The sequence below is a fragment of the Haliaeetus albicilla genome, chromosome 22, assembly GCF_947461875.1.
Source record: "Haliaeetus albicilla chromosome 22, bHalAlb1.1, whole genome shotgun sequence".
Lineage (NCBI taxonomy): Eukaryota > Metazoa > Chordata > Aves > Accipitriformes > Accipitridae > Haliaeetus > Haliaeetus albicilla.
The window spans coordinates 8543392-8571039 of NC_091504.1; the positions used below are offsets into that span (position 1 = coordinate 8543392).

General features: G+C 55.7%; 2 protein-coding genes across 16 annotated transcripts in view; both read right to left on the reverse strand.

The window, feature by feature from the left end:
• Positions 1–588: 588 nt before the first annotated feature.
• RHOT2 (ras homolog family member T2) lies at positions 589–14384 on the reverse strand. Of its 5 annotated transcripts, none has more exons than XM_069809675.1 (19): positions 14257–14384; positions 13699–13757; positions 12438–12519; positions 12270–12313; positions 10913–10966; positions 10428–10480; positions 9766–9874; positions 9198–9299; positions 8643–8741; positions 8081–8189; positions 7677–7797; positions 6722–6806; positions 5452–5597; positions 5263–5363; positions 5060–5190; positions 4517–4597; positions 4186–4308; positions 3878–4080; positions 589–2490 (listed from the first exon to the last, which is right to left on the reverse strand). In XM_069809675.1, the coding sequence occupies exons 1-19, from the start codon at positions 14291–14293 to the stop codon at positions 2373–2375; spliced, it is 1857 nt and encodes a 618-aa protein (XP_069665776.1). In that variant the 5' UTR covers positions 14294–14384; the 3' UTR covers positions 589–2372. The 5 variants fall into 5 exon arrangements, with proteins under 5 accessions (XP_069665776.1, XP_069665775.1, XP_069665778.1 ...); XM_069809674.1 differs by having other exon boundaries at positions 12438–12537; XM_069809677.1 differs by having other exon boundaries at positions 13699–13752; positions 14257–14338.
• Positions 14385–14445: 61 nt separating this feature from the next.
• WDR90 (WD repeat domain 90) overlaps positions 14446–27648 on the reverse strand; it is a 32114-nt gene continuing 18911 nt past the window's right edge. For 6 of the 11 annotated variants that reach the window (XM_069809652.1, XM_069809653.1, XM_069809650.1 and 3 more), the window contains 16 exons: positions 26887–27066; positions 25934–26034; positions 24901–25003; positions 24365–24486; positions 23837–23996; positions 22175–22365; positions 21729–21900; positions 21263–21374; positions 20524–20695; positions 19637–19759; positions 19258–19438; positions 18670–18800; positions 17504–17647; positions 16216–16335; positions 15601–15685; positions 14446–14838 (listed from right to left, as the gene is read on the reverse strand). In XM_069809652.1, the coding sequence (XP_069665753.1) occupies positions 14606–14838; positions 15601–15685; positions 16216–16335; positions 17504–17647; positions 18670–18800; positions 19258–19438; positions 19637–19759; positions 20524–20695; positions 21263–21374; positions 21729–21900; positions 22175–22365; positions 23837–23996; positions 24365–24486; positions 24901–25003; positions 25934–26034; positions 26887–27066 (2330 nt within the window). In that variant the 3' untranslated portion in view covers positions 14446–14605. Of the gene's footprint in view, positions 14839–15600; positions 15691–16215; positions 16336–17503; positions 17648–18669; positions 18801–19257; positions 19439–19636; positions 19760–20523; positions 20696–21023; positions 21179–21262; positions 21375–21728; positions 21901–22174; positions 22366–23836; positions 23997–24364; positions 24487–24900; positions 25004–25933; positions 26035–26886; positions 27067–27648 lie in introns of those variants that run through there. The other 5 variants (XM_069809651.1, XM_069809648.1, XM_069809649.1 and 2 more) reach the window with 3 other exon arrangements.

A 27648-nucleotide genomic window follows, 5' to 3' on the forward strand; every position in this document is an offset into this window, starting at 1 on the left:
AGAGGTGCTGCGAAAAGCCTTTTCCCCAGCTGCGCCTGCGTTCCCAGTGCCCAGCGCCCGTGGCTGAACCTGCAGAGACAGAAATAGCCGAGGGAAAAGCTGCCATGGGTAAACAGGAGCAGGCAGGGGAGGCGGCACAGCCCTGGGAGCTGCAGGCATACAGCAGGGGGAAGGCAGCTGCAGGGAAGCATGGACCCCCTAGCCCCACATGGGGAAGGGTACACAGAGCCACAGCTCCCCAGGGGCACAGAGGCAGCCAAATCTTCCACTTCCAACTGCCTGTGAGATCCTGCCAGAGCGACACAGGGACCCACCACCTCCTTCCCTGCCTCTCCCTGCTGGCTGGCACTTGTCGCAGAGGCATCCATGTCCCCCAGCACCAAGGATCCCTGGGCCAGTCCTGAGCCTTGGCCCCCAGGACCAGGCTTCAGCTCCTGCCCAAAATCCCTGTAACTGCCCACAAATGGAATGGGCAGCCCGGGCCCTTGGGTTCTCCTTGCTCACAACGCAGCCAAGGGAGGCCCCAGGCTTTGTGCAGCCCCGGCAGGGGCAAGGAGTCCCGCTCCCCAGGAGACGCAGGAGACGGTATGCAAGCAGAAGGTGTGTAAAAATTTATTTTGATGTAGAGAACAAACCTCCTAAAACGGTATGGCTTTGCCAGACATGGACTGGTGCCAGGAGCGGGGTCAGACCACCAGACACGGGCCTGGCTAGCAGAGCCACGCGTGGTGGGCTTGGGCATGGAGAAGGGATACAGGAACACCAGAGATGTGGCCTTGGCAGTGCCATGAACCACAGGCCAGCAGCGGGTGCCTGACTGGCAGAGTGGCACCAGCACAGGCAGGGACCCCCTCATCCGGCCAGCGCTGGGGACCAGGCACCGGCAGGATAGGGGCACCACCCTGGGACTGCCCCCATAAGATGCTGGCTGCTGCCCAGCAACTTCTCAACCCCCTCACTGGCTCCAGGCCACAATAAAAAGTTTAAATAGACAAAACATAGAGAAAAGCAGCTCCAGCTGTTACCTCAGTGCTGCCCCACCAGCTGCCTGCAAAGAAACCTACCCTGAGTGTGCTCAAAAAGCCTAAGAGCTAGTGTTACTGAGCCAGGACCTGACTCAGGCTCCCCCCGGAAGAATGGGAGCCCAGGGATGGGTGTGAGCTGTGTGGGGGCCAGCACAGGCTGGCCTTACTCTTTGGGACTCGGAGACACGGACATGGTGGGACTCTGGCCCCAGATTTGCGCTGAGCTGAAGTCACAGCAGCTGCCCGGCAGCTAATGCCGGCTCGGGGCAGGGGACAGGGGAGGAAAGAGCTTCCAGTCGTACCAGGAGATGCAACACCCAGAGCCTCGCACTCTGGGACAGCCTCAGTGCGGCCAGGGCGCTGTGGAGGGGACAGCAGGACAAGGGGCATATGCCAGCATGTGGCACAGCGTGGCACCAGCTCAGGGATGGCACTGCCACGAAAGGACTGCAGCCTGACACCCTCACAGCCCTCCCCAGCTTACCAGGGCTCCTGGGGCCCTGAGAATACTGGCGGCCGTGAATACTGGTGACGCAGGGAGGGGACAGGCCACGCAGCCAGGCAGGGGAGGAGGGCAGATGGGCGGAGAGCCTAGCACACTGCAGGACTCCAAGTATTTTTGTGCAGAAACAAGAGAGAGAAGGAGCCTAGGACAAGACCCTGGTATCACTCCCTCCCCTTGCAGCCCGGGGCTGGGGGCTGCAGCCACAGTGTCCCAGCAGGAGGGGCCAGGAGTGACTCCAAAAACACAGGGGCTTTGGGGGGTCTAAGTGCCTGGCCCTTCACGGCTGCCTTTCCCAGCTCTGGCTGAGGGAAACAGGGACAGGGGATGGAGGTGTGCCCCAGGGGGGTGAAGCCACGAGCCCATCCAACAGCTCTGCTGCTGCTGGAGGCACGAGGGGCTGTGGGAGTGCTGCCCCCCAGAATTGAGGGCACCAGCACAGCCCTCCGGGGAAGGGATGTGCCCGGCCCAAGAGATACTGAAACACTCAATGTTTGAGCTTAAAAACAAACGTTAAAAAAATTTAACAGAATAAAAGATGAGGGTGATCCTCCAGCTGCCGGTGAGGTGGAGCCCCCAGGCAGAGCTGCCTGGCCCCTGCTGCCACGGCTGGGCAGGAGCCATGTGGGTGAGGAGGCTGCAGAGGCCGGCAGGATTAGGCTGGCCAGTGCTGGGGGAACTATCCTGCTGGTGCTGGGAAGTCCGGTTTCACTGGTCCTGCAATCCAGGCTGGGGGGAAAGGAGGATTTCCCACCAGGGACCAGCTTGAGGCAGGGCCCCTCACTGGGTCGTCATTTGGGACGGGGAGGCTGGTGTCACAGGGAGGACGGGGTGGAGAGCGACTCTCATTTGTTCTTGGCTAGCACGCGGTACAGCGTGAACCCTACCAGAGCAGTCACCGTGGCCCCCAGAGCCACCCGGAGCCAGAAGGACGCGGCTCCCAGCTCCACGGCGTTCAAGTGGCTGCAAGGAAAGAGAGAAGAGGCCAGTGAGTGAGGTGCACAGAGACGGCTGTACAAACGTCAAGCTCCCCCACAGCCCAGAGCGCTTCCACCCCAAGCAGGGAGGTTGGGGTGTCCCTGGGGGGATGGACGGTGACCACAGCGCAGCTCCAGGCTGGGGGATACAGCCCAGCTGAAGGTAGAGAGCCCCAAGATGCTCCCCGGCCCTGCAAGCCAGAGTACCCACTGCCCAGCATCATCATCAAACCAAATGAAGGCTCCCTGCCCTGCTGGTGGGACGGATGTGGCTTTACCCTCCTATGGTCTGGAAATAGCACACCAACACCTAAATAATTAGTACGAGCAAGGAGGTATGTATCTTCCTTTCTAGGTCAAGCTGCTTTTACAACTCAAAGTGCACTGAGACCCAGAAGTGGATGTGGGTGGAGACGCTGGCACAGCCAGGGACACCGACCTAAGGGCAGTAAGGGAAGGGGACTAGTGCTGCCCGAGCATACACATTCACTTCCTAAACACACGCTGTCCTGCATCAACGTGCTCCTCTCCAAGGAAGAAAGACATATCCATTATTCATTCTCCACTAAATCAGGGGAGAACAGCCAATCCCTGGCCCTCCATTACGCTGTTATTTATTTATACCACATACCCTAAGATATATTAAGAATATTTAAATTTTAATACTGCAGAAGAGAAAAAAAAAAAAGTGTCAGCTCTAAAAATAAAGTTGTTTATTGAAAAGAAGCTAGAGGGAAAACCACTCACTAGTAATCCCATCCTGTCTTCCAGCGCACCCACACGTTCTCCCCAGGAGGGCTCTGCCCCCAGCGTTGCACCGACCCTCAGCTTTCAGCCCCCTCCGCCCCTCAAGCAGAGCGATGCCACATGCAGACATGTTCTCCCTCCCAGATGTCCCCTCACTGCCCATGACCAGCCTGGCTGCCTCCCTGCCCTGTTACCCAGCCCCTTTCAGGTGCGGTTCCTTCCCAAAGGGAGGCTGTGCGAACAGAGGTCTTGCTTCACTGACCTCTTTTTCAGTCTGATCCATCTCATCAGGAGAAAATAGCTGCCACCCCGCCTCTGCAGGCCTCGGCAAACTAGGCTGGCTACTCCCCTTCAGCATTTTTTTATCTTAGGCTTCAAAAATAAAAACTCCTGTGGCAAGATCTAATAAATCTGCCAGACACACACAAGGCAGAAGAGAGCCTCCACCCTCTCCAAGCAGGGGAAGAAGTGGCCTTTTTGTTTCAATTACTTGCATGAGCAGATGACACCAAGAGCTAGAGAGAAACCAAACCAAAAGCAACGGGGCAGAGGCACAGTTCGGACACAGCCCCCCTCCCCAAGCTCTGCTCCCAGCCAAGAGCCCCCTCCGCGGGAAGGATACTAACGGGAAGGTGGCAGCGGTGGCCAGCTTGGTGTAGACGGTGGTGCTGGGCGGACCCTGGCTGTGGCAGGAGAAGAGGAAGGGCGGCGGGAGGCAGTGCTTGTAGCAGAACTCAGCAGGGGAGAGCCCAGGCTGCTGACTTGCTTCTGGCAGGTCTGTCTTGGAGGCCACGAAGACGCAGGGGATCTGGCTGTCCATGTAGTGTTGCTGCAGAGACAGGGAGAAGTCCCAGAGAGGGGTAAGCAACCAGCCGCCGGGAGATGTGGGGCTGCCATGCAAAGGTTGAAGTCCCATAGGGCCCCTGCCAGCTACCTTATAAATACTGGCACAGTAGCTGAAGGATCTGGGGTCACTCAGGTCATAGATGAAGCAGGCGACATCGCAGGCTGTGTCCGACGGCTTCACAAACTTCGTGTCGGCACTGACCTCATACAGCTGGGGCAGGAGGGGAAAGGATGCGTGGCATAGCACCGTCTCAAGGAGACTGGCTGTTTCTCACACCAGCACACAGACTGTGCCGGCGTGACTGGAGCCACAGCCCAGGCCAGGGGTGAAGGGATGGCACTGCAGCAATATGGGGAGACACAGCCCTGCCCTGCTGCGAGCCAGACACAGCAGCGATTCCCTCCTCTCCCTGACTTACTATAAGGTACTTTTCCTGGCCGTTGACCTGCACCGTGTTGATCACGTAGAGGGATGGCTCTCCTGGGTTCTCCCTCTGGGCCTGCCACCGAAAAAAACCACTGTCTCAGACAGCAGGGAGCGAGAGCAGTGCTTGGGGGAGGGAGAGCATTTCACACTGCCCCGAGCGCCTGTGGTGTAACAGCCACCTGAAGGCCAGCTGGCGCCTGCCACGAGATGCGGGGCTGTTCATAACAAGCAGGGAAAGCCAGCATCACCTCAGGGAGATACAGCTGCCCAGGAAAGGCATAGCCCCTCCAGATCCTTGGGACAAGCAGAGGGAGTGGGCATGCTGCCTTAGGCAAAATTAAGGATGCAAGTGCCACAGCAACCGGCACCACTGGCATGGAGTGGGGTGTGAAGCCCTTTGCCAGGACGCTGGGGCCTGGCCATGGGCAGGGAGGTGCCATCACGCGGCAGATCACTCAATGGCCTCACGGCTCTGCCTCCTGCTCTGCCAGGACACCCTGCCGCAGCGTGGCCAGAGAGGGGAGCAGCGACTCACCGCGAGGCTCCTGCCGAGGAAGGCCTGCAGGAAGGCAGACTTGCCTGCGCCCCTGGCTCCCAGCACCTTGCAGAGGAAGACGTTTCTCTGGGTCTGGCCTTTCTCCAGGTCGATCCTCTTCTCCCGGGTCACTGGCAGGAGAGAGGCTGGGTGAGCGAGAGGAGGGACCTGAGCCGTGACAGGAGGGGAGGGCATGGCCGTACCCGTGAGGGCTTGTGTCTGGGAGTCCTGCTCCGAGAGAATGGGGTAGCCCAGGTAGCCCAGGCACTCCAGGCAGTGCCGCACATCCAGGTAAGCCACGAGCCTGAAGAGACAGAGCGTACCGGGAAGCCGAAAAGGTCAGCAAGGGCTAAGCGATGTGACTAAAGGCGAGGGAGAGGGACTGAGCTTACGTCCACTGGCAGAGGAATCCATGCAGGGAAAGCAGGCCTTTATCAGTGGTGCATACCGTGTTGTAGAGCTCGGGGCCCCAGGGCACACAGGGGAAGACACTGAAGAAGTTCTGCAGCTCTATGGGTGACAGGGCTCCATCCTGGTCCTGCCGAAACAAAGGGGAGTCAGCAGGTGAGGCAGGACACAGCCCGTGATGCAGCAGTAGCTCTCTGCAGTCATACCAAGGATCGGGGTCCAGTGAGGGTCCCCGGCACACAAGCCACCCTGCTCGCTGCTGCAGAACAACACAGGGATGCTTTCAATGGCAGAAATCAACTGCAAGCAAGCCCAGAGCTGCATGAGCGTGCAGAGAGCCTGTGCCCCAGGGACTCCCATCACTGCACAAGAGACCAGCCAATCCTGCTCTACAATTGCAGTTGGAACCAGTGCCAGCCCTGCTACCGGGCAGGTCCTGTCCACACTCACCCTGCAGCCCTGAGCTTCCCTGGGGCCAGCCACCCTGCACCAGCCTGCATCAATCCAGCCTGGCCTTCCACACTGCAGGGTAACTAACCCAAGGTCTGTGTGCGGCTGCCGGGCCACTGGCCGCCAGCTAGCAACATGCCAAGACAGCATCTTCATGCTGGTGTGCCTCAGGGCCATGACACAAAGGATCTGCCAGCATCTGGGCACACAGGGATGGGCATCGACTCTGTGCTGCAATTCCCTGTGGCCACAGAGCTGCCATATCCCAGGTGCACACCAACATCTGAATAACTAGTCCAAGCAGGTGCATGCTGATCCAATACATTCCCTTCTCCCACTCTCCAAAGAGCCAGAGTATGGCACTAATCAGTTGCTTTCTCTCCCTCTCTCCAGCCTGGCACCCCCTCCACAGGGCTGGCAGCTGTGCGGATGCTTGTGCTTGGTCATGGCTGCAGGCCAGCAGCTGTGCTTGCTTTCCCTGCCATCCTGCGTGCTGCAGCCAGGCACTACGAGGGGCTACGCTGGTTTGATGTTAACTCAGACCCATCCCCTGAAGGCACAAACTTATTGGCTGCCCTTTGGTCAAGGGTAGTGACCACAATCCCATGCCCTCGACACCCTGCTGCCATCAGACCATGTACAGCTCGCTGTGATCACCTCCTGCTCCCAAAGCCTCGGCAAGAAGCTGCAAAAGGAGTGCTCCCTGGAACAGAGGGGTGGACAGGAGCTGAGCAGCTACGCCCAAGCATGCAGCCCTAGCAGAAAGTGTCCCCTCCCCAGGCAGCTCCACCGCACACTGCCCACCTTGTCATGCTTCTCAAACAGCCGCTGCAGGAACTGGTAGCCCAAGTGGTTGAGCTCCGTGGAGCAGCCAGGGGGAAGGCGGAACCTGTCGGAAGAGACCCAAGTGAGCCTCCTGAAGCCCCGAACAAAGGGCAGTGTGTGAGTGGGTCTTTGGCCAACCCAGATCTCGCCCAGAGGATACAGCTCCCCACTCCCTCCCTGCTCAAGGCCAGCAGTTGTCTGCAGGCCTGGCTATTCCTTGACACAGCCCCCTTGTTTTGGGGAGAAGCCCTCAGGGATGCACAGTGGCCTCTCCTTGGTATATCCACACTGCCCAAGAAGCCAGAGAGATGATGTAGCCCTCACTCTGTCTCGTGCCCAGGGCCTCAGTAGGGCACAGCACTACCCCCAGGGTGCTTTCCACCAGCACGGGTCCTGTCGCCTCCCCACGCAGCCTTCTTGCTGCCTGGGGAGAGGATGAGGCAGCTCACAAGCCAAACCCTTTCATTACTGCCAGATCACCACCTCCAGGGTGGCAGGGAGGAGAGAAGAGACAGCAGCTGCAGAATCAGCCGGGAGGGCTATGCTGACAGCTCGTTGCTCCCAACAGAGTCGTTCTGCCTCAGCTCAGGCAGAGACAGAACAGCCTTCAAAAACCCCTTGCTGATGTCAAGGGAAGTCAGGGACAGTCCTTCATTCCCCACCTCTTTGCCTGCCTACATCAGAGCCAGCAGCACAGACAGCAGCTCCAAGGCCCATTGTATTCGTCGCCAACCCCACGTGTTAGCTTCTGCCCACAGGGGAAGATGAGGAGCATGAACCTGACCATGAGCTAAGGGTGAGGATTCAGCCTCAGCTGAGGAACGTAGTAGACCCCAGGGTGCAGAAAGGAGCCAGCAAAGGTGCTGAGGAGCCCAAGCTGCACACCACGGGGACATCACACCTTGCCCGCCCCACTCCATGGCAGGATACGCACTGTGGGTAGAGATAGTCATCTGTCAGTGCCAGCTCATCGTCGTAGCCGAAACGGCGAAGGATGGTCCAGGTGGTCTCGTGCCGGCCCCTCTGGATGAAGAGTGTGTTGAGGAAAAGGAAGCCTGCAGGAGAGATCAGGCAGCTCAGACACAGTGGGGCCAACCAAGCACTCAGCCTCAGGGATCCACTCCTCAGGACCACGCTTTCCCTGGGAAAACAGGCTGCTTGGACAGGGAGCTCTAGTAGCCACAGCAGGCTCAGGCTTGCTTTGACAAGAGGGACTAATTAGGCTTGGAATGAGAGCCGAGAGGCTCTGCCCAAAGACAGGGCCCCTCACAATGTGCTGAAGGAGATGGGTCCCTCCATCCCTCGCTGGGAAGGAGCATGGAGCCCTTGTGCCATTACCATTCAATGTCAGGCCGTTGTCCTGCACCCCATCTGTGGTGTTCTTCCACACAACCATCTTTACGTCCTCCAGGGCTTGGGGAGCCAGTGGGTTTCCAAAGCAGGACTTCTACCTCCCAGGAGAAAGAATGTCATTGTCAGCAAAGCATATAGACAGCACAACCCTCTGTCTCTGCCAACATCCCTCTCCCCTGGCAAGGAGACAGCGTTTCTAGGAGAGAAAATCCACCCAGCTCAGGGATTACTTCCTTAGACCCTGACCAAATTCCTGTTCCTCAGTATCCCAATAAAGTATGACTCTCAGCATCTCCAGAGCCTCCTCCTCTTCCTACAGCAGAGCAAACTCGGCCCAAGCTTAGTGAAAATGGAAGACCTGTGGATCCCCACATGCTCAAAGATGCACTCTATGGTGCTTCAGCTGCGCAACAGCAGATGTACTGAATGCAAACAGGACAGCTGTGCCAGGACAGGGCAGCCTTTCTGCCTGGTATTGGAAGGAAAAGGGACCCCAGGGGCTTTCCACAAGGGACTGGGGAATACTTAGCTCCGCAGCCAGTCCTACCTGGAAGTAGTTGAGTTCATCATCGCTAAGGATCTGGTTGTTATCCTGGTCCGAGAGGTTGAAAATCCGGGTCAGCGCTCGTGCACACGCAGGTTTCAGCTGCAAGGGACCAACCACAGTGACAAAAACAGGGCATCACCTTCAGCCTGGCTCTTCCTCCTGCCTCCTGAAACCCCATGCGCAGAGGGGTTCCCTTCCTGCACTGGCTGGGAACACAGTCCAGCTAGGCCAGTACCACAGCCACCTTGGAGGTGGGAGTCAGAAGCAGGACAGCCCACAGAGAAGTTTTCTCCTGGACCCTTCCCACCATGGCTAACACATGGTCTGGAGCATGAGGGCTTCTGCCCCAACATGCCCCCAGTCCTTGCAGATCTCTCTGGCCTGGATATGCTCGCTGGCTGCTCTGAGCACAGGAGATGGGTGCTTTCGCCTTGTTCTGGCTGCATCGGCCCAAACTCTCCACCCTCCTACCCCCAGGGGCAAAAGCACAGCAAGAGACCGGAGCGCTGTGAGGGGAAGGAGACTCCTCCAGGGGCTGTGAGCAGTGCTTCCTACCTGCTTCTCCTCTGGGTCGTAGAGGGGAGCGGTGGGGTGCAGCACAGCTTTCTGGGCATAGTAGAAGAGCTCAGAGATGTTCTTGAGGTTCTTGGCAGAGCACTAGGGATTCAAAGGAAGAGAAAGCCCTGTGAGCGGGGACAGGCAATGGTCTTGTGACAAGGGGCAGAAGGAAGATGATATGAGCTCCGTGAGTCAGACAAGTTGCTCATCAAAGCACAGAGCAATGTCTGTCCACCATTAGGAAAAAACAAAACGGAAACCTCCTGCTCATGCCCCGGCTTTGCTGTGCCTGTTCCACAGCCCCAGACCCAACAAGGGCTGCAGGTAGCTCCAAGACCAGTTACAGCTAGAGAGCCAGAATGGGCAGACACTGAAACCCACTCCCTGCAAGGAAGGCAAAGGACAGAAAGCCTAAAGCACAGGCCTTCAAGACCCAGACAGGGGTTCTTCTGCAGAGTGCCATTAGCAGGGCAGCTCTCCACAAGCACAAAGGCTCCCTGGCTTACACCAGACAAGCGCTTCTACCCCTCAGGAAGGCTTTGCAGAAACCCTCCAGTCCCCTCACCTCCACACAGGTCTCGATCTCTGAGAACTGGTTCATGATGGGCAGGATGACATCCATGGAGCTCCCCACCTGCAGGTCAGACTTGTTTCCCACTAAAATAATGGGGATCCTGGGGAAGAAAGACAGTGTCAGAGAGCACGAGTGAAGCTACCCATCTCTCGATCTCAGCGCTGCCCCAGCCACACATGCTCCGAGGCAGCAGGCTGGGGAGCCTCCCCACCCTCCTCCACAAGGTCCACAGCAGCTTTCCTGCCTCCCACGGCTGGGAGCATCCATCTGGAGAAACAGACTGCCTGATCCCGCTTACGCTTTCACCCAGCAACAGTACGTTCACAAGCCTTTAATCCAGCACAGCAGCCTTCTGCCTAAGTGATGCACACACAGATTATGGCTTCTGTGCTCCCGTATTCCCTGGGCAGCTTCCTCTCCCTGCCTGGCTGAGAAGTGTACAAGGGAGGAATGAACCCTCTCCCATGGCCCTCTGACTTGGCTAGATCTGCAAGGGAGAAAAGTCCCCATGTTCTTCTGCTACAAGTGGTCTAGGCACAAGCCACAAAGTTGGTTTGATCTCAGTAACCTCAGGAGGAGGCATGGGTGGTGGGCACCCTGTGGCCTCCCAAATCCTCCAATTCTGCATCCACGGACCACGCCACACACGGTACCTGGAGCCCTTTTCAACTCCTCCGTTCACCATGGGGATCCACTTTGTCCGAATCTGAAAGGCGAGCACAGGAAAAGGCCTGTCAGCACAGCCTGGGGAGGGAGAGGCAGCTCCCAGCGCAGCTCCCAGCGCAGGCGCCGCAGCAGTCAGCAGGGCCCTGCAGCCATCTGCTCCCCGGCATTCCCCCGCACCAGCAGGCAGAGCAGACCCAGGGATGCTGGATGCCAGCAGAAAGATGTGACAAGCCTGCTGCCCCCCAGCACGTGATGACAACAGCCGACGTGGCAGCAAGCTTGGACTGCGCTCAGCCTGCCTCTGCTTGCAGGGGTCTGGAACCCCAAATCCTCTGCAGGGTTGGGGGGCATCAGTACTCGCCCACACCAAAAAACCCAGGCAGCCAGTTAGGACCCAGCGCTGGGAACCTCTTCCCCTCTGGTGCTGCTGCCAGAGCGGAGCTGCTCAGCGCTCCAGTGGGGGACCCATTACCTTCTCGATCGTGGCCTCCTTGGTGACATCGTAAACCACGCAGACCACGTTAGCCTGCAAGAGAGAAGTGGCAGAGGTTGGTGAGCGAGGGTCCCTGTGGTGCACCCACTGCAGGGGGGAGGCAGTCTGAGCCTGAGGCACAGCCCTGACAGCCATCAAGCCGGCCCCGCGGCCAGGCAGCTCCAGCCCCACGTGCCGCTGTCATGCCTGCACGGAAACCCGGCAGTAGCAGTTGAGCGCGCGTGAGCGCGCACACGTACACACAGCCCTCCAACAGCAACGACTCGCCTGCTGTCAACACGAGCTCTACAATGGGCTGCTTGAAGCAAAGACTGGCTCCTCTGCTTCCGGAGCTGCCATGAGCACATCTGCCTCCACGCCTGACACCCCGGTTCCCCGCTCCCACACCTCACTGTCCCCCTCGTGATGGCTCTGCCCGTGCCCTGTGCTGGGCCGGCGGCCGCTGCCCTCCTCCCCTCCCTGACCCCGTGCAGACAGCGCTGACACCAATGCTTTATTTGAAGCAGACAGGAGGGATCACTGGCCCTTTCAGGAGAGAGTTTAGTGCTAATCCCGACGACACACAAGGGTTTAGGCAGGATTTCCTGGAGCCATTTTAAGCTTCTGTATACTCTTACTGTCTGGGTGGAGGGAGCAGGAACCCCGTGCCCACCAGCCCACCTCCTTGGCCCTTAGCCACCGAGGTGGAGAGATTAAATAGCTTTGCTCCCATAAGATGCACAGAGGAGAGACAGTTTTATTATCCACAATCAAGAGGTCCTCCTCTGCACAGAGCCGAGGTTAATCCCATGGCAGAGAAGAGCAGCTGGGCCCACCACAGCCGGACGGCTGGATTATTCCTCCATAGCTGCTCTGAGGGATGTGGGAGCCCTCATCCCTCCCTGTCCAGCACTCCAGCTTCCAAACCAACTCCTCTGTGCCACTGCTTCATCAGGCAGCCACAGGGACCTAACGTAGGGAGCAGGGGGGTCTTGCCCAAGCTCAGCAACTGCTTCTCCCCTCTTCTGAGCTTGTTGGGAACATCCTGAAGCTAAGAGCACATCATCTGCTCAGCAGCCTCCTCCACCTCCTGGTGGGCAGCGAGCTGCACCCCACCGCTCTCCTTCCGGAGGCTCCCCGGAGGACCAGGACAAGCCACATACAACAGCTTACAAGACAGAGAAGGATTAAACAAACCTCTAAACAAACTCATAGCACTAATCCACAGATAACCAATTGCCTGCACATCTCCAGGCAGCTAATGGGGAGTGCAAGAAGCCACACATCACTCACGGGCTGCAGGGCTACAGGCACCATAGCCTCCTGCCCCGCAACACCCCCGTCCAGCCCCACTCACCTTAGCGATCTCCTCCTGCAGCTCATCCTCTGTCTGCTCTGACTCTGGATGGAGAAGAGAGCTGTCACCAACCGTCCCCGGCAGCAGGGACCCCTTCCCACTCCCCTCAGCTGGGGAGAGAAGGGGAAAAACGAGGCCGGCAGGGAGCGAGGAGGGACAGGGCCCTACCTGAGTAGTCCACTATGTGTGTGGGGACCTTCTCAGGGGTGACGTCAGCTGGGATTGTGATCTCCTCCGCTCGAGGGGGCACCTGCAAAGCCAGCAGACTCTGGTCCAGCCAGCCATGCCAAACGCAACCGAGAGGATGGGTGACAAGGGACTTCAGATCCCAGCATGACCACTACCCGGCAACCTCCCCTGCCAGGGTGGGATGAGCTCCAGACCACAGATCGCTGGCCACTGCTGCAGCCACTGCTGTGGCTCACTACAGTACATCCAGCATCCCTGCAGTGAAACCTCCAACTGCCTCCCAGCCCCAAGACCCAAGCCCCTCCTCGAGACACAGCTCTTGATGGCACCAAGTCCTGCCGGGGTAGCCATCTTTCAGACAAGTCAGCGCTGCCGCCCCTGCTACAGCTCTGGAGATAAGCCCTCAGCACTCCCCCAGCTCTCTGGCCTGACCTCTTGGCAGCTGGGAGAAGCACTAAGCTGATTGTCCGGGCTTTGCTGTGAGAGTACGGGAAGGTGTGCAGAGCTGATCCTCCCCCAGGCACCCAGAGCTGATGCTTCCCAGTGCAAACGTCACAGAGGGCACCATCTGCTCATGGGCAGCGGGAGAAGCCACCTAACAGCACAGGGCAAACATGCCCAGCCAGACCAATCCTGTTTCCCTATCCAAACTACGATTGGACTGTGAGCCACTGAGATGGAGGCTCCAAAGGGCATGCGCAGGCAGGCTGGATGCTGTTCCTCACAGATAGCCCAGCTCAAAGCACCAAGCCCATCTCCAGATGGGCACAGAAGGGCAGGGAACTTGGCTCAACCCCTTCCAAGGGCTCTGTGCCAATGCCATTGTAGCGAGGCCAGAGCTGGGGAGCAAACGGCCTTGCCGCGCGAGGCAAGGCTGGGCCCCACGGCCTGCTATGCTGGTGGACACAGAGACCCCCAACTGCAGCATGCTGGCTGCGGCTGTGGGGAGCAGGGCCCTGGGAGGTACCTACACCCCTTGCCAGGGCAGACAGGGCCCCAACTCAGGGATCAAAGCCCAAACTGGAGAAAACACCATTTCAGCAGAAGTTCCACATGGTCCTCACAGGCTTAAAATCACATGAACCAGCCCCGTGCCTGTCACCAGTCCCCAGGGAGCTGTGTGCACCTCCCAAACATCTCGCCTCTGGCTAATGCCACTCGGGACAGAGCCGTCCCACAGATGCCTGGCCGGGCACCCAGCGAGGGGGCCCAGGGGTGTCTTCGTGCCCCTCACACTCACCTCTTCAGGAAATTCCTCGCCCACCAGAGCCATGATCAGAGATGTCTTCCCCACCTGGGCTAGGAAAGTAAGGGAAGACGTTGGCACCGGCTCGGCAGAGCCTGAGTGGGCCGCGGGCAGTGGCCGGCCTCAGTCACACCCGCGGGACCCGGGGCGGTTCGGTCCGAGGGCGAAGGGGACGTCGGTGTCCTTGCCCTGCGGGAGACCTGGGGGCGGAGGCCGGTAAAGCGGTGCGGCGCTTCAGCCCGACTCGCCCACGGCCAGGAGACCGGGGCTGCTGGAGGGAGCCCACGGCAAGGGCCTCGCCCGCAGGAGCCGCCAGAAACGGGAGCCCGCGGGGCTGGCAACGGCGGCCGGAGGGCACTGCCACCGTCCACAGTGGGCGACACGTCTCCCGCGCCGCCAGCTCCCCCCCACCCCGGGGGCCGGGGCCACGGGCAGGCCCGGCCGTTCCCCCCGGCCTCCCCCGCAGGCGAAGCCCTCCCGGTGCCGGGTGGCACCCTACGGGCCCCGGGCCGCCCGGAGGGCCGCCGGAGCCCACTCCCCCGCCCGCCTTACCCTCCCCCAGCAGGAGGATGCGCACGTCCCGCTTCATGGCGGCGCCGCCGCCGCTGCTCCCGGGGCCGCCGCCGCCGCCGCCCCCCCCCACTTCCGGCCACACCAGCGAGCGGCGGCGCAGAGCGGCGCGGGCAGAGTAGCGCCCCCTGCCGAGCGGGGGCGGCGCGCAGCACTCCCAGACCTCCTGCCTTCCGCTTTCTATGTTTTATTAACAAGAAACAGAAACAAAACAAAGGAAAAAAAAAAAACAAAACAAAAAACCCACGCATCCCGCAACCGCCCGGGCCTGGCCTGCGGGCCCGCCGCCGCGTCCCGCCCCAGCAACCCGCAGCTGGGGCCTGGTTGAGGCCTAAGCCGGGGCCTCGCCTAGGAGCTGGGGCCTGGCCCCAGCCTTCCTCCCGCGCTGGAGAAGTGCCGCTGGTCCAGGGGGGCCTGCGAGCTCCCAGACGAGGACGGCGCTGTGGGAGGCCGTGAGGAGTCGGCGGCCGGAGGGGGAGAAGCGGCAGAGGTGGACTGTGTCATCATGGCCAGCGTAGTCCTGTGCATCGCTGGCGGGGCAGTGCAGCAGCCTGAGGAGCCGTTCTGTGAGGAAAGGAGGCAGCTCGGTGCCAGGGGAAGGAGGCTCCACGGCCATGGGGCTTGTCCCTGCCAGGAGCACCATTCCCAGTTGCGCCCCTGGGCCCTCTCGCCCCTGCTGAGCTGCGAGTCAACAAGCTGAGCAACAGGGGACAGCTTCTTGCCAAAGCAAGCAGGCAATTAACAGCAGCTCTGCTGTCTCACACCCACCCAGAGCACCTGGTCCTGGGCTCAGCAGGTGCCCCACAGCTCTGGGGCAGGTGTGGAGCTCACCCCACCCTCGAGAGCCACTGTCAGAGCAGGATGGACATAAGTGCTGCCTCCCCAGGCAGACACAAACAGCTACAGGAGCAAGGTGTCCTTGACAGGAGAAGGGCGCTGATTGTCCCCGTGCTGTGGGAAGGTCCCTTCTGCCTCTCAGGCTGTAGCTCACACAGCCACAGAGATGAAGACAGCCCATAACCCCAGGAAGTCATTCGAGTGACAAATCCTGCTCATTGACAAACACGATTGAGCTCATGCATCTCATTTCTGACCTATGAGTCTCCCAGAGCTTTCTCCTTGCCTGACACATACCCTGCCCACAGTCCCAGAACCACAGCTCCCAGGGTCCAAGGATATGGGCTGGTGTGTGTGCACGTTAAAGGAAAAAGTACACTTGGTTTCCCCCGCCACTAGCAGGAAGAAGGGGAGATCCCTCCCAACCAAAGGTGACCCGGAGACAAGGAAGCCTGGGCAACAGAGCCCGCGGCACCCTCCAGTACTCACCGCCAAAGCCGACAGCCATGAAGCGCGCTGCTGGAGACAGGCTGAGTGATGTGGCAAAGTACGGCAAGGAGATCTTCTCAACTACCTATGCTCCAGCAAGAGATACACACCAACACCTCAGAAATGAGAAGCTGGGAGACCAGAGCTGCTGCAGTGACAGTTGTTAGGAGGCTAAAGGGCTCCTCTCAAAGGGGAGGCTAACATGCACAGCACGCCTCTCAGAGCTCGGAAACCTGCCAAAGGCATTGAGTTTCCAGAGGAGACTCGACTCAATGATTTAGAGACCGTTAGTGCTCCTGAAAGCAAACGCCTTCCCTTCCAGTCGGATGGAAAGGCAGCAGGGCAGCAGAAGGGACTGGCAGCCTGCCCAGACCCAGCCAGAGGCAGGGGCAGGGCCGTGCCGCTCACCAGTTACCTGGGCCAGACTCTGGAGTTTCTGAGATGAAAAGCTGTTGCCCTGAGCAGCTGCTTGCCTGAGCCCACCCCAAACCTTCAGACTTGGCTTTACACACAGAGCAGCACTGCCTCCCCTCCACTGCACCTCGTTGGACTTGGCCACAGCCCTGCAGCAGAAGAGGAGGGTTCGCACTGCCCTGGCAGGGCACAGGCGGGTACCTGTTTCTTGCGCAGACTGTAAAACAAGGCTTCTTTCTGCATCCCAAAGCCAATGTAGACGAGGGTACCGTGTTCCCAAGGGCAGAAGGCAGCCAGGCTGGGTGGGAGGCTGCCAAGACCCTGGTGAGGGAAACCAAAGGGGACAAAATTGAGGCTAGCTTCTCCAGCTCGACCCAACAGTGAGGGACAAAAGGACAGCACGGAGGGACACCAGCACTTAGGCTGCAGGTATCAGAGCAGTGGCAAATTAGTATGATGGAGGCTGTTTCCTCCCTCTTGCATTGCCATCTCAGACATGCTCATGGAAAAGCAAGGAGCAACCACACACTGCCATGGAAACCTGAAGCAAATTGTTTGCTGTCATAGGAGCACAACACATGAGGGTCCAACAGGCTGAATTTCCACCAAGGCATTATTGCTACGTGGGCCTGAAGGTGAGATTGGGTTATGGACTGATTTAACACAAGAAAATAGGGCCCAGAAGATAGATCTTCAGTAGTGAATGCAAGATCAATCCTTCCCCTGTTCACTGTGGGGAGACCTGTAGTGAGTTTTCTTCATGGAGAGGAAATCCATCATTTTGGAAACAAACAGAAGAACCGTTGACAGAACCCAACTGCTGTATGGGCCTGGATGGTGCTTGGCCTTGAGGGTGGCAGGCTGAGGCACCACTGCTTGCCTCCCAAAAAGACCCAGCTCCCTTCTGCATGCCATTGTCATGTGTACTGGGGACCATCTCCATGTCCTCTCCGATACAGACCCTCCTCCCTTTCTAGCAGATGTCCTGCTGCCCAAATCTCACACCTGGGTTGGAGCCAAAGAGTTTTGCAAAGCATCACAGACACACAGGGCTAGAGTACTTGGCTCTATGAACCCGTCACTGGGCTCCTGGCTCTGAATATTCATGCTCTTTGGGAGTGTCAAAGTTAGCAGCATGCTCATAATTAGGTCTCTCTTCCACGTACTGTGCTCACTGCTGCCTGTGCTCTGTTTTGCATAGCACAGGGGTGTCAGCTCTTTGCAGATGCAGTTTTTGACTCCTCACACTTACAAAGTCAGTGCTTCCCGGTGGTAAGGCATTGCTATGATTCCCACTGCCTTTCAACATGCAAGAAGGTGCATTAACAAGATACTCTACAAGCAGCAGAACTAACGACGATGACTTTCCTAAGCACACACTTTGTCTTTGGCCCTGTCCCACTCAGAGCCTTGAGGCATCCTCCTCCAGCTCAGCTAGTGCAGAGACCCATGCCACGAGCAGGCAGGGGCTGGCAGGTATCATGCTCACCTTGGGGTCAGCGGGAGCCGGGAAGCTGAGCCAGTCAAGGAGTTCGCACTTGTCCTTCAGCCAGTCGGAGGCCCAGACGCTGACCCGCCGGTCCAAGCTGGTGGCCAGCCAGAGCTCGCCTCCTTCCACCCCAAAGTCACGGTACTATGGAAGATAAACGCAACACTGTGACTCTGGCAGTACAGAAGCTTTAGAGAAAGCTGCCACTAGAGCTAGTGTGGGGCAGGAGCTTGTGGGAACACAGGCCTTATGCCATAGGAGATTGACACCAGGATTAACCTCCATTTGGACAGTGCTTAAAGTCACTTATCACAATAAAATAGGACAAGGAAGCCGTGGTACCGGAACCAGTGGCACGCTCCGGGCTGAAAGCCTTGGTGGAAGAGGCTGCTGGGGGAGGGGTGAGTGCCTAGCCTGAATGACACAGATCTCTTTCCCCAGCCGCCCTCTGGATCTGTACATCTCCTAGGGGAGTGCTTGCAGATACCATGTGTCCCCTAACGATGTCCTTCACCTAAAACCAAGGAGGATCTCCTAATTCTAGAATTACCAGGGAACATAGCCTTGCAGTGTGGATGATTTCAAAGCCCGAGAACTTTGGCAAAATTATTCTTATTTCTGCTGCGCAAAGGAAGAAGACTCTCCATGAAGAGAAGGACAAAGGAGATGCTAAAACCATCACACTGCTGCACAACCAAGTCTTCCTAGCTCCACAGAGGAACTGTACAAAGAGCCAGATACACAGGAGGCCAGGCTGCCAAGGACCAAAGCAGGGAAAGCACACTGAGCCCTTTCTCAGGGTCACAGGGACTGAAAGCTCAAAGCCTGGGCTGCTCTCAAGGGATGCTGCTCTCCGAGAGCCTGTGGCACAGGCATACATCACATCTGTGTGCAGTGTGTCTACAACAGCCACCAAAGGTCCCCCCGCCCACAGGCACAGCCTTGCTCAGGGTTGCACCTGCAACGCCTGCAGCTTTACCCCACTAAAGACATCCCTAGAAAAACTGAACAGAAGTTACTGGAGGGGATGGGGGCCCGAAGAGGAAAAGCAAGGGACACAGAAGCAAACTCACTGAGCGACCCAGGCATGCTGCTTCCCACAGCTGTGCAGTGACACATGGGGGACTTGCTCCTGCACAGCACCAGGACAGAGGGTGAGACCTCACCTGCTTCCTGGTGCACTGGAGAACAGTGATGGGGGAGCCTTTGTGGTCAGTGAGGATGCGGATAGTCATTCCAGTTCGAGGGCTGCTGACAGCAACGAGCCCATCCTTGCCCCCTGATAAGATCATTTCTCCTGTGGGCAGAGTAGAGAAAAGAATGGGACACTTCTTGTAGGAGAAGAAAAAGCCCATAAAAGAAAGGTCCAAGATCATGGGATACCAGTGTCCCAAAACACCTTGAAAGGCTGGGACCATCTCAGTCAAGGGCTGGGTAAGATGAGATGCCTTAGACACTCACTAAAACACCACACTGAAGAACAGCCACTGCAGATTGTAAGCAGGAGGACACAAAGGAATGATGCTTGTACCTGAACCCCTTTGCTATACCATTACCAATATACTTCCCGTGTCCCATTTACCACATGCTCAGCTGGCAGAGCTACCAAAGCTCAGTTCTCTGGCTCTCCCTGGCCCCAGGTTTTCAGGCAGGTCGCCAATACGCAGTGTGGCTGGAGGTCAGGGTAACCCAGGCACAACCAAGCCATGCTCCCTGAGGAAATGTCTCCCCGCTGTTATAACAGGCAGCCTCACCGTCTGTGGAGTAGGCAATTGCCGTCAGTGCAACGGCATGGGGGTGCATTTTCAGCTCCATCTCTGTCCTGGAAATGCTGAACACGCGGATAGTGCCATCGCTGTACCCTGCCACTACATGCTGGCTCTCAGCTCCCCACACAACGATGGGACGAGGCTTCCAGGCCAGGCACTGACAGCTCTGCAAAGGAACCAGGGCAGAGACCAAATGACACAGTGAAGACAGCAAGATTGTGCAGTTGAGTGCACTAAAAGTTCCACCTGCAAGTATTTCTCCAGCTTTAGTCTACTCTGCGAGGACACAGCAGTCCTTGCAATCCCAAGCAGTGGACTGTGCCCTCTGCCAAGATGAAGAGATTGACATACTACAAACCATTACCTGGTTGAGCACCTGGAACTGTACCACCAGCTCCATGCTGCCCAGAGACCAAATCCTCACACTGCCATCTTCCCCGCATGTTGCGCAGTGAGTCTCGTCAGGACTGAAGCACACTTCGGTCACCTGCACCGAGAATGGAGATGGGGAACAGGGGCCCTACAAATGCCACAGCCTAGAGGATATCAGCTCCTCTGCCTTCTCATCCCACAGGACCCCTCTCATGGGAGACACCAGACAAGAAGCCCCAGATGTAAAGGCAGGTGGGGTGCTTTGGTTTTGTCCTTAAATCTTGAGCTGACAACTAGGCTTGTAATGGAAGCCAGTAAACCTAACCCCAAAGCTAGGAACCAGGCACTACGCAATGTAGGTGTAAGTAAAATACCTTCTCCTGTACCATTTGAAATCTTTTTTCTGTAGCATAAAGATACCCCAAAACAACAGCAAAATTCGAAACAGTTATTCTTCACCTGTTTGGTTTGGGAGTTTTTTTAGGCAAAGAAAACATTATCTAATATGAATGCCCAGCTAGCAAATGGAGGGCAGGCAGAAGTCGCAGCACTCAGGAATGAAGCCTTAGCGATTGCAAACCACATTCTTCTGCTCCAGCAGAAAGGCCCACAGCTGCTCCCAGACTGAGGCTGTTAAACACCTAATGCTAGAGTGGATGAGGTCAGACTTCTTGATGTCGGACTCCTCAGTGTGCACATTTCTCTCTACACTCCCCCATGTCGTCCCGTCAGCACTAGCGAGGCCTGCAGCTCCCTGACCTCTCCCATGGCCAGACCAGGGAATGCTTCTGCAGCCCACACATGTTTCCCAGGGCATGGACAGCACACACAGCACTCGCTGCTCTGTGGGACAAACCACTCCAGCCCAGCCCCTCTAACCTTGTTCTTGTGGCCGCTGATTAGTCGGATGCTTGTGCTCTCTGTCCAGTTGATGTACCACAGGGTTCCTGCCGTGGTGCCCACAATTCCCATTTCTAGAGAGTCATCAAAGGCTGCAGTGACTATTGTCCCGTCAAGGGTGATCTCATATTCTAGCAGGACTGAGCTAGACCTGGAGGAAAGGAGGATGTGAGAAGGACTGGCTCAACTGTTGGAACAGCCACTCTGTCTCCTTTAAATGTAATTTTCTAATGAGCCCAGTCATGTATTTGCAGCTAAATGGTACAACGAGGGGCTCCTGTACATTGAACAGTGACTACCATTGCATTTGCACTGCAACCATCTTTTTATAGGAAAGAAAGAAAACGGGATGCAATAGCGCAAGAAACAAAGGCAATGTATTTTCCCCAATTCTCTTAAAGGAGTTCCTACAAATCACTGACACAAACTTCAGGCATGATAAACTCCGCTCATTTCCAGTATTAAGAGGGTTCAGCTACCTGCGGCAAAAATTCAGTAAAAAGATCCAGACAGAAAGAATCAGTAGTCACAGGATGGAGAGGAAAGCTAAGGATGAAGAGCAACAGCAGCAGCGTGGTTGCAGGCACAGCCGATGTCTGTCCACGAAAAGCCACCTCTCAACAGGTCCTGGGAGCTGCCAGATGAGGGGAAGAGCATCTCAAGAGCACGATGAGATGGGCACGAGCACAGTGGGGACACTGGGGCCATGACCTCCTACCTGGCATCAGGACCTTTCAGCCTCAGCTCCTGCACGGCGGCCACTGCCCACAGGCGGATGCGTTTCGCGTTGCTGCCGCTCACCAGCCTGTTGCGCCGACACACCAGCACACCTGGGAGGCCACAGGGGAACATGAAGGGCACCCGTGAATATCCACCGCTCTCAGCCATCACCCAAAGTGTGCTCCTGACAGCCAGGCCACTGATTCATTCGGGCAGGGCAGTCAGGGTCTTCTACAGCCCCATACCCAGTGTTTTTACAGACTAGAGGTAAATGCCCCAGGAAATCCAGGACACCAAGGAAACCCAGGTCACAGATCCATTGCCACCCCATGCATCTTGCATCCAACACAGCAAACTGGTTTTCTGAGCACAGCTGAAATCAGAGGTCTGCAAGCTCATTGCTCATCTTTCCTAATGAGTTCCCTGTTACAGCCCTGACAAACACTCAGGGCATCTGCACCTACCAATCTCGCCCTCGTCAGCCTCCCACATCATGAAGCAGCAATTAGTCTCAGTGTCCCACACACAGATCTGGCCTGAGTTGGTGCCACTATAAAGAAGAGTGTCGGCACCATAACAGAGAGAGGTCAGCTCCACCGGCCCTAACATGTCCGGGGCAGGGGCCCGATGAACCTGCTGGAGCACATAAACCAGAAATGTCAAAGAGAATATGGTGCTTACCCACCTCAGAAAAAAAACCCAAACCCTCCTCCTACCCTCAATTCATGCAGTTAATGCCTCAAATACAACTGAAAGCCACTCACAGCCAGCCAACATCATCTCACCAAGAGAAATCATCAGCTATTACAGACCTGCAGGGGCAGAGCCTCCATTGCACTCACCAGGGGCTTGGAAAAGAAGTCAGAGATGCTGAACAGAAATTTTAAAAGAAGGTAAAACTGAGGTTTACCTTGAGGTTGACATCAGATCCCTGCTGCTCCAACAGCCAAAACATCACGGCTCCCTTCCCCACGCAGGCCAGTTCTCTGTGAGAAAGAGGACTAAAAGCCACGTCATGGACTGGCTCCGAGATACAAGTCGATGACATGAGTTCATAAGTGTAGGTATTCCACAGAGCAATGGTTTGATCACTGTAGTCCCCTAGGTAGAACATGAAAGACAGCAGGAGGAAATTCTGCAGCCTCAGGATGCTTGCAAGCATACACAGTACACACACACATCAACCGAATCACTCCCTTGTCCAGTTGTTTGGAGACAACTGCGGTGAACACCATCCCAGGCATTGACATGGCTCCTTGCACGCTCAGCAAAAGCTGCACATGATGGGTCCTCATCTGAGTTGATATAACTGGCCCAATGCTTCATGCTAGAGGTTGTAGCAAATCTGGCCCTGCAGCGGGGTCTGCAGCCAGTGTTTGGACCAGCCAATGGCTGGCATGGTAGGGATTTCAGCAGGCAGAGCAGGTTTTCTGCTGTTTCTACATCCTTAGGTGCTACTGCAAACCTCAACTCATGCCCCACACAAGCCCTCCAGTGATACCGTGCACTCGAATAAGGAAGGGATGTTACCTCTGCTGAGGTCAAAGCTGAGATGGGAGCTGATGTTAATGGAAGCCACCATATCTGGGTGGCAGCAGAAGGCACTGGCCTTGGTGATGGCAAACATCCCCAGCTCCCAGATGGCTCCAGAGGACAGTGCTGTCCTGCTGCCTTTCCTAGGCTCCACAAGCTCAGTGAAGACTTTCAGCTTCTCTCTTCTCTGCAGCCCAGACTGGAGCTGAAGGAGGAGGGCTTCTCTCCCACGCTGCTCTATGGAGAGCACAAAGCTCTCTTTCTCTCCAGCAAAGCTTGCTTTTTTCCAAGGGCAGACTCACCAGCCCAGAGAGAGTGTATCGCCTGCTCCACAGGTCCTCTCTCATGCAAAACAAGAACTTACTAATTGCATATTTGTCCTTTAAATGTCCCCTGCCTAAACAAAACAGACAGCTTGAGCATCCGTCTTGTGCTGGCATCGCTGCCTGGCAGGAGGCTCACAGTTTGAAGCCTGGCTACTTCTATGCAATTCCACCTAAGCAGCAATAAGAAGTCCAGAAGAAGGCTTTTCCCTTTGGACACTATATATAGTAACTGAAAACTATTTAGACGGGCTTAACAAGCACTAGTGAGCCAGGAGAAGCAAGCTGTAACTTCAAGATAAACAAGCTAGCTGGGGCAATGAGAAAGAACTGAAAAGGAGCTGGGGGGAGCCCAGCGTTCATGCCTGTGCCTGAGATGTACAGGGTGCATGCTTCCCCTCAAAACCTTGCCAACAGTGCCCTGGAAACATGCTCAGCTGTATAGGGTGCGTGCTTCCCCTCGAAATGCTGCCAACAGTGCCCTAGAAGTATGCTTAGCTGTAAAGGGTACCTCTGCAGGCGGCCACTCCCAGGAGGACCCGAGATCACTTGCAGTTTTACACGCTGGATTATCCATTGCCCCAAAGCTACCAAGCAACAGCTTCATACCCATAAGCCTGGTATGTATCTCACAGGTATTACACATCTACCTCCCATGAGCTGCCCACTCTAGGGTGTACTCCTGCACCCACACCTGGTGTTATGGGTGTACTCACCTAGGGTAACAAGGAATCTATCATCCCGAGAGAATGCCATGGCTTGTACTTGTGTCTTGTGATGGAAGAGACTTGCTGTGCAAACCCCATCCTGGACATTCCAGATGCAGATCTGACAACAGGAGTCTCCATTCTTCTTTCCCGAGGCAGAGGCAAGAACCTAACAGAACAATATGTTGTCACTGATACCTTGGTAAGTAGAGAACACTTCACTAGTTAGTCTTAGCAACTATTAGTCTCAAATTAAAGTGGTGTGGTTGGCAAATGGAAAATTCTGTGAGAACCATCAGCTGACAGCAGGAGGGAATGGTAGCACCACCCAGAGGAAGGGAGCACCCTTTACTGTCACACTGAACCAGCACAACGGATAGCTAGGCTCCAAAACCATTTATCGTATTTCCCTAACCCCAGGTCTCCATGCAGCAGGCAGAAGAAGGAACAGACAATTGGGATTTTAGTCTGTGATATTCCTTTAGCCCAAAGTGACACAGACAAAACCCAGCCTGGAGCAGCAGAAGTCTGCCCCACCTGGGCATCATGGCTGACAGCAAGTGTAGAGATCTCCTCTGCATGGCCAAGCCAGTGATTCTGTGATCCCGAGTGCAGGTCTTCAACCACGATGATGCAGCCACAGGTGTAGGCAAAGAAGCCTAACAGAAAAGGAGGAGACGGGATGTTTTCATGTAAAGGCTTCACATACTGCACCCCCTACCTACCTACAATTCCTACAATTCAGGAAAGTTCTTTTTTTCAGTAATATGTAAAAACAGACTCTTCGACACAGCTTGTCAGCATCCTTCCCATCAGGTCGAGAGTGGAGTAAAATCTCGCTTCCCTTAACCTGAGCAAAGCAAAGCTGTTGGGCACTACTCCAGTCTGGAAAAAGGTGGTAAGATGGCCTTTGTGAGAGCTTTCCCTTCTGCTCTATCCACTCAGCTGAAGCCCGAGTCTGCCCATATCAAGTAATGTTTGCCAATAGCAAAGAAGTGTTACTGGATTTTACCAATGCAAAGAACCTGCTCTGTACACACACCTCCCGCCCCTCCAGAGCCTTCCCGGTGTACCTGTGTCTGGGTTCCACACCATATTCCCTCTGCCATTCCCATTGTAGCCGATCACTGCTTTCAGCTTCAAGACCTCACTGCCAGCTGGAGGACGTAAGAAACTCTGCAAGAAAAATAGACACTGGCTTAAAATAAGCTCTAGAAGGATGGCCCAGTCAAGTACATTCAATGCCCACGTAAGAAGCGTGTGTGCAAGCACACGCACATCCTCACACACACAACACAGAAATACATGCCAATACTCACACAATTCCAGTTCAACACATCAACAGATGAATACCAAAGCACACACTTATACACACAGAAGAGAAACTGCACCAGCAAAACCAGGCACAGATGCTTTCAGATGGGGCACAAAACAGGCTGGCAGCAACTGCCCAGCCGATGAGCAGCTGCTAATCCTGCTGGGAGAGAGTTCAATGGGTTTTGCTGACTTTGTAGATGTTTCAATAGGAAAGACACTGGGGGGCGAAAATTCTACCAGGTGGAGGGACAGAGGAGAGAATTGAGGATGCAAGCTGAATGTAGCTTTTCTCCCAGCACCATGAACAGCAGAGCTTAGGAAAATGTTGAGTTAAGTTTCTGTTTTATTATTGCTCTGTTTGTTAACAGAGCAAAGGCTGTGCCTTGACTGTCTTCACTATGCTCGATGGATTGCCTTCCCCAGCTGCTCTGCCAACGCATCTGCTCGCAAATATGGGTGCACAATGAATCACTCCATTGCTCACTCGTCTTTCACTTTCAACAGCACATGCCATTTCCATTTCTTTTGAATAAAAATGTATGCAGATTTGCTGAACAGAAAAAGAGTTGATCACAACTCACTTTTTACTAGTCTGGAAAGAGCTGCATGTAGAGGAGAAAGGGGAACTAATGTTAGGAGTTTCTAAATGAACATCAGGCCCGGGGTATATTTCACAAATTGCTTTCAAACAGAGAACAAAATGGAAACAATTTGGAAAATCCACCTACCCCAGCCCCAAAATGCCCGTTTGCCACCTGCCCAGGTAATCAGCCCTGGTACAACTCTCACCTGGGGGAGCACCGATGCCTTAAAGCGAGGATTGAAATGGCGGTAGGAATCTGGGCGGACGGAGCATTGGGACTTGGGACTTTGGGTCTCCTTTCTGGGTTCTGCCATACAAAGAAGAAAAGAGTACCTATGGGATGCTGCTCCTGGGAACAGTTTGGGAGCAGCAGCAGCTAGGCTGTGGCTTGCTGTCTCTTCAGATGCCACATATGTGCATGCATACACACACACATGGCAAAAATCAGACTGCAGCATCACGTGTGCTCCTACACAATTGGCCATAGGAAAACCATCAGCTTCTCATGAGTAAAGGAGGAACATCCATCTCCTCCCATCATCCTGCTCAGCCACACCACACTGCAAACAGCCTAAGGCATCCATGCTGCATACCCTGGGCATCACTGCAAAAGCATAAGCCACACAGCTAGAAAGAGGTCTTTAATGAGAGCAGCAGAGGCACAGTTTTATGTTGAAGCTTTCCAACAAGTCCTGCCTGGGGCTGAGTGCTGGCAGCTGCCTGCTTCTGGCAGCTCGCCACAAACTGCTGCAGCTTTGAGGCTGTGCATCTATTAATAGAGACATTGGGAGCTTTAATTTCAGCTGGGTTTAATAGAACGTGCCACTTGGAGATGATATTGGCTCCAAGCTGAAGAGGGGCTTCCGGTGTGCCTAGAAGCAGCAGCAGGGAAAGAGCCAGAAAAACAAGCAGTCTTAGGGACCAATGTGAGTTTACCTCAATACTGACTTCCCTTGGTAAATCACAACCAAGGGAAGAGCCCCAAGGAACACATCGCTGCCCTTCGTCTCGCAACTCAGAGCACATGTCCACATCTATCTGTACCATATTAATAATGATCTTTATTTTTCAGGGGTAGACCAAGCTGCCATGCAGGCCTGCACACATCATGCTCCAAAGGAGCCAAGCTCTGTACAAGAAGGGAATACTCCTGATTTACCATTTGCTGATTCTCCAGAAGACCTCGAGCTCTCCTGCCTTACTTTGGGCCTCACAACAAGCTCCTCATTTCTGACCGACTCCACCACAAGGACCGAGGCATCTTCGTCTCCGTTTGCCACCATCCTGCCGCTGCCTGGCAGGCCTGCTTCCTCCTCTTTGTCTGACTCGGAGAAAATACCTGAATAGAAAAATTAGTGGGAGGACAGAGCCATCCATGTCCTTCAGGACTGCTTCATGTGTGACCAACCCTTTGATTCTGGCAGTGTCATTCTCCTGCTCTGTGTAACACCCCATCTGTTACGTGGAGGGAAAAGCAGGTATTTCCTCCTGGTGTGCTGGTTTTGGCTGGGATAGAGTTAATTTTCTTCATAGTAGCTGGTAAGGGGCTCTGTTTTGGATTTGTGCTGAAAACAGTGTTGATAACACAGGGATGTTTTCATCATTGCTGAGCAGGGCTCACACAGAGTCAAGGCCTTTTCTGCTTCTCACCCCACCCCACCAGCGAATAGGCTGGGGGTGCACAAGAAGTTGGGAGGGGACACAGCTGACCCCAGCTGACCCAAGGGATATTCCAGACCATCTGACATCAAACTCAGCATATAAAGCTGGGGGAAGAAGAAAGAAGGGGGTTACATTCGGAGTGGTGGCATTTGTCTTCCCAAGTAACTGTTATGCATGATGGAGCCCTGCTTTCCTGGAGATGGCTGAACACCTGCCTGCCCATGGGAAGTGGTGAATGAATTCCTTGTTTTGCTTTGCT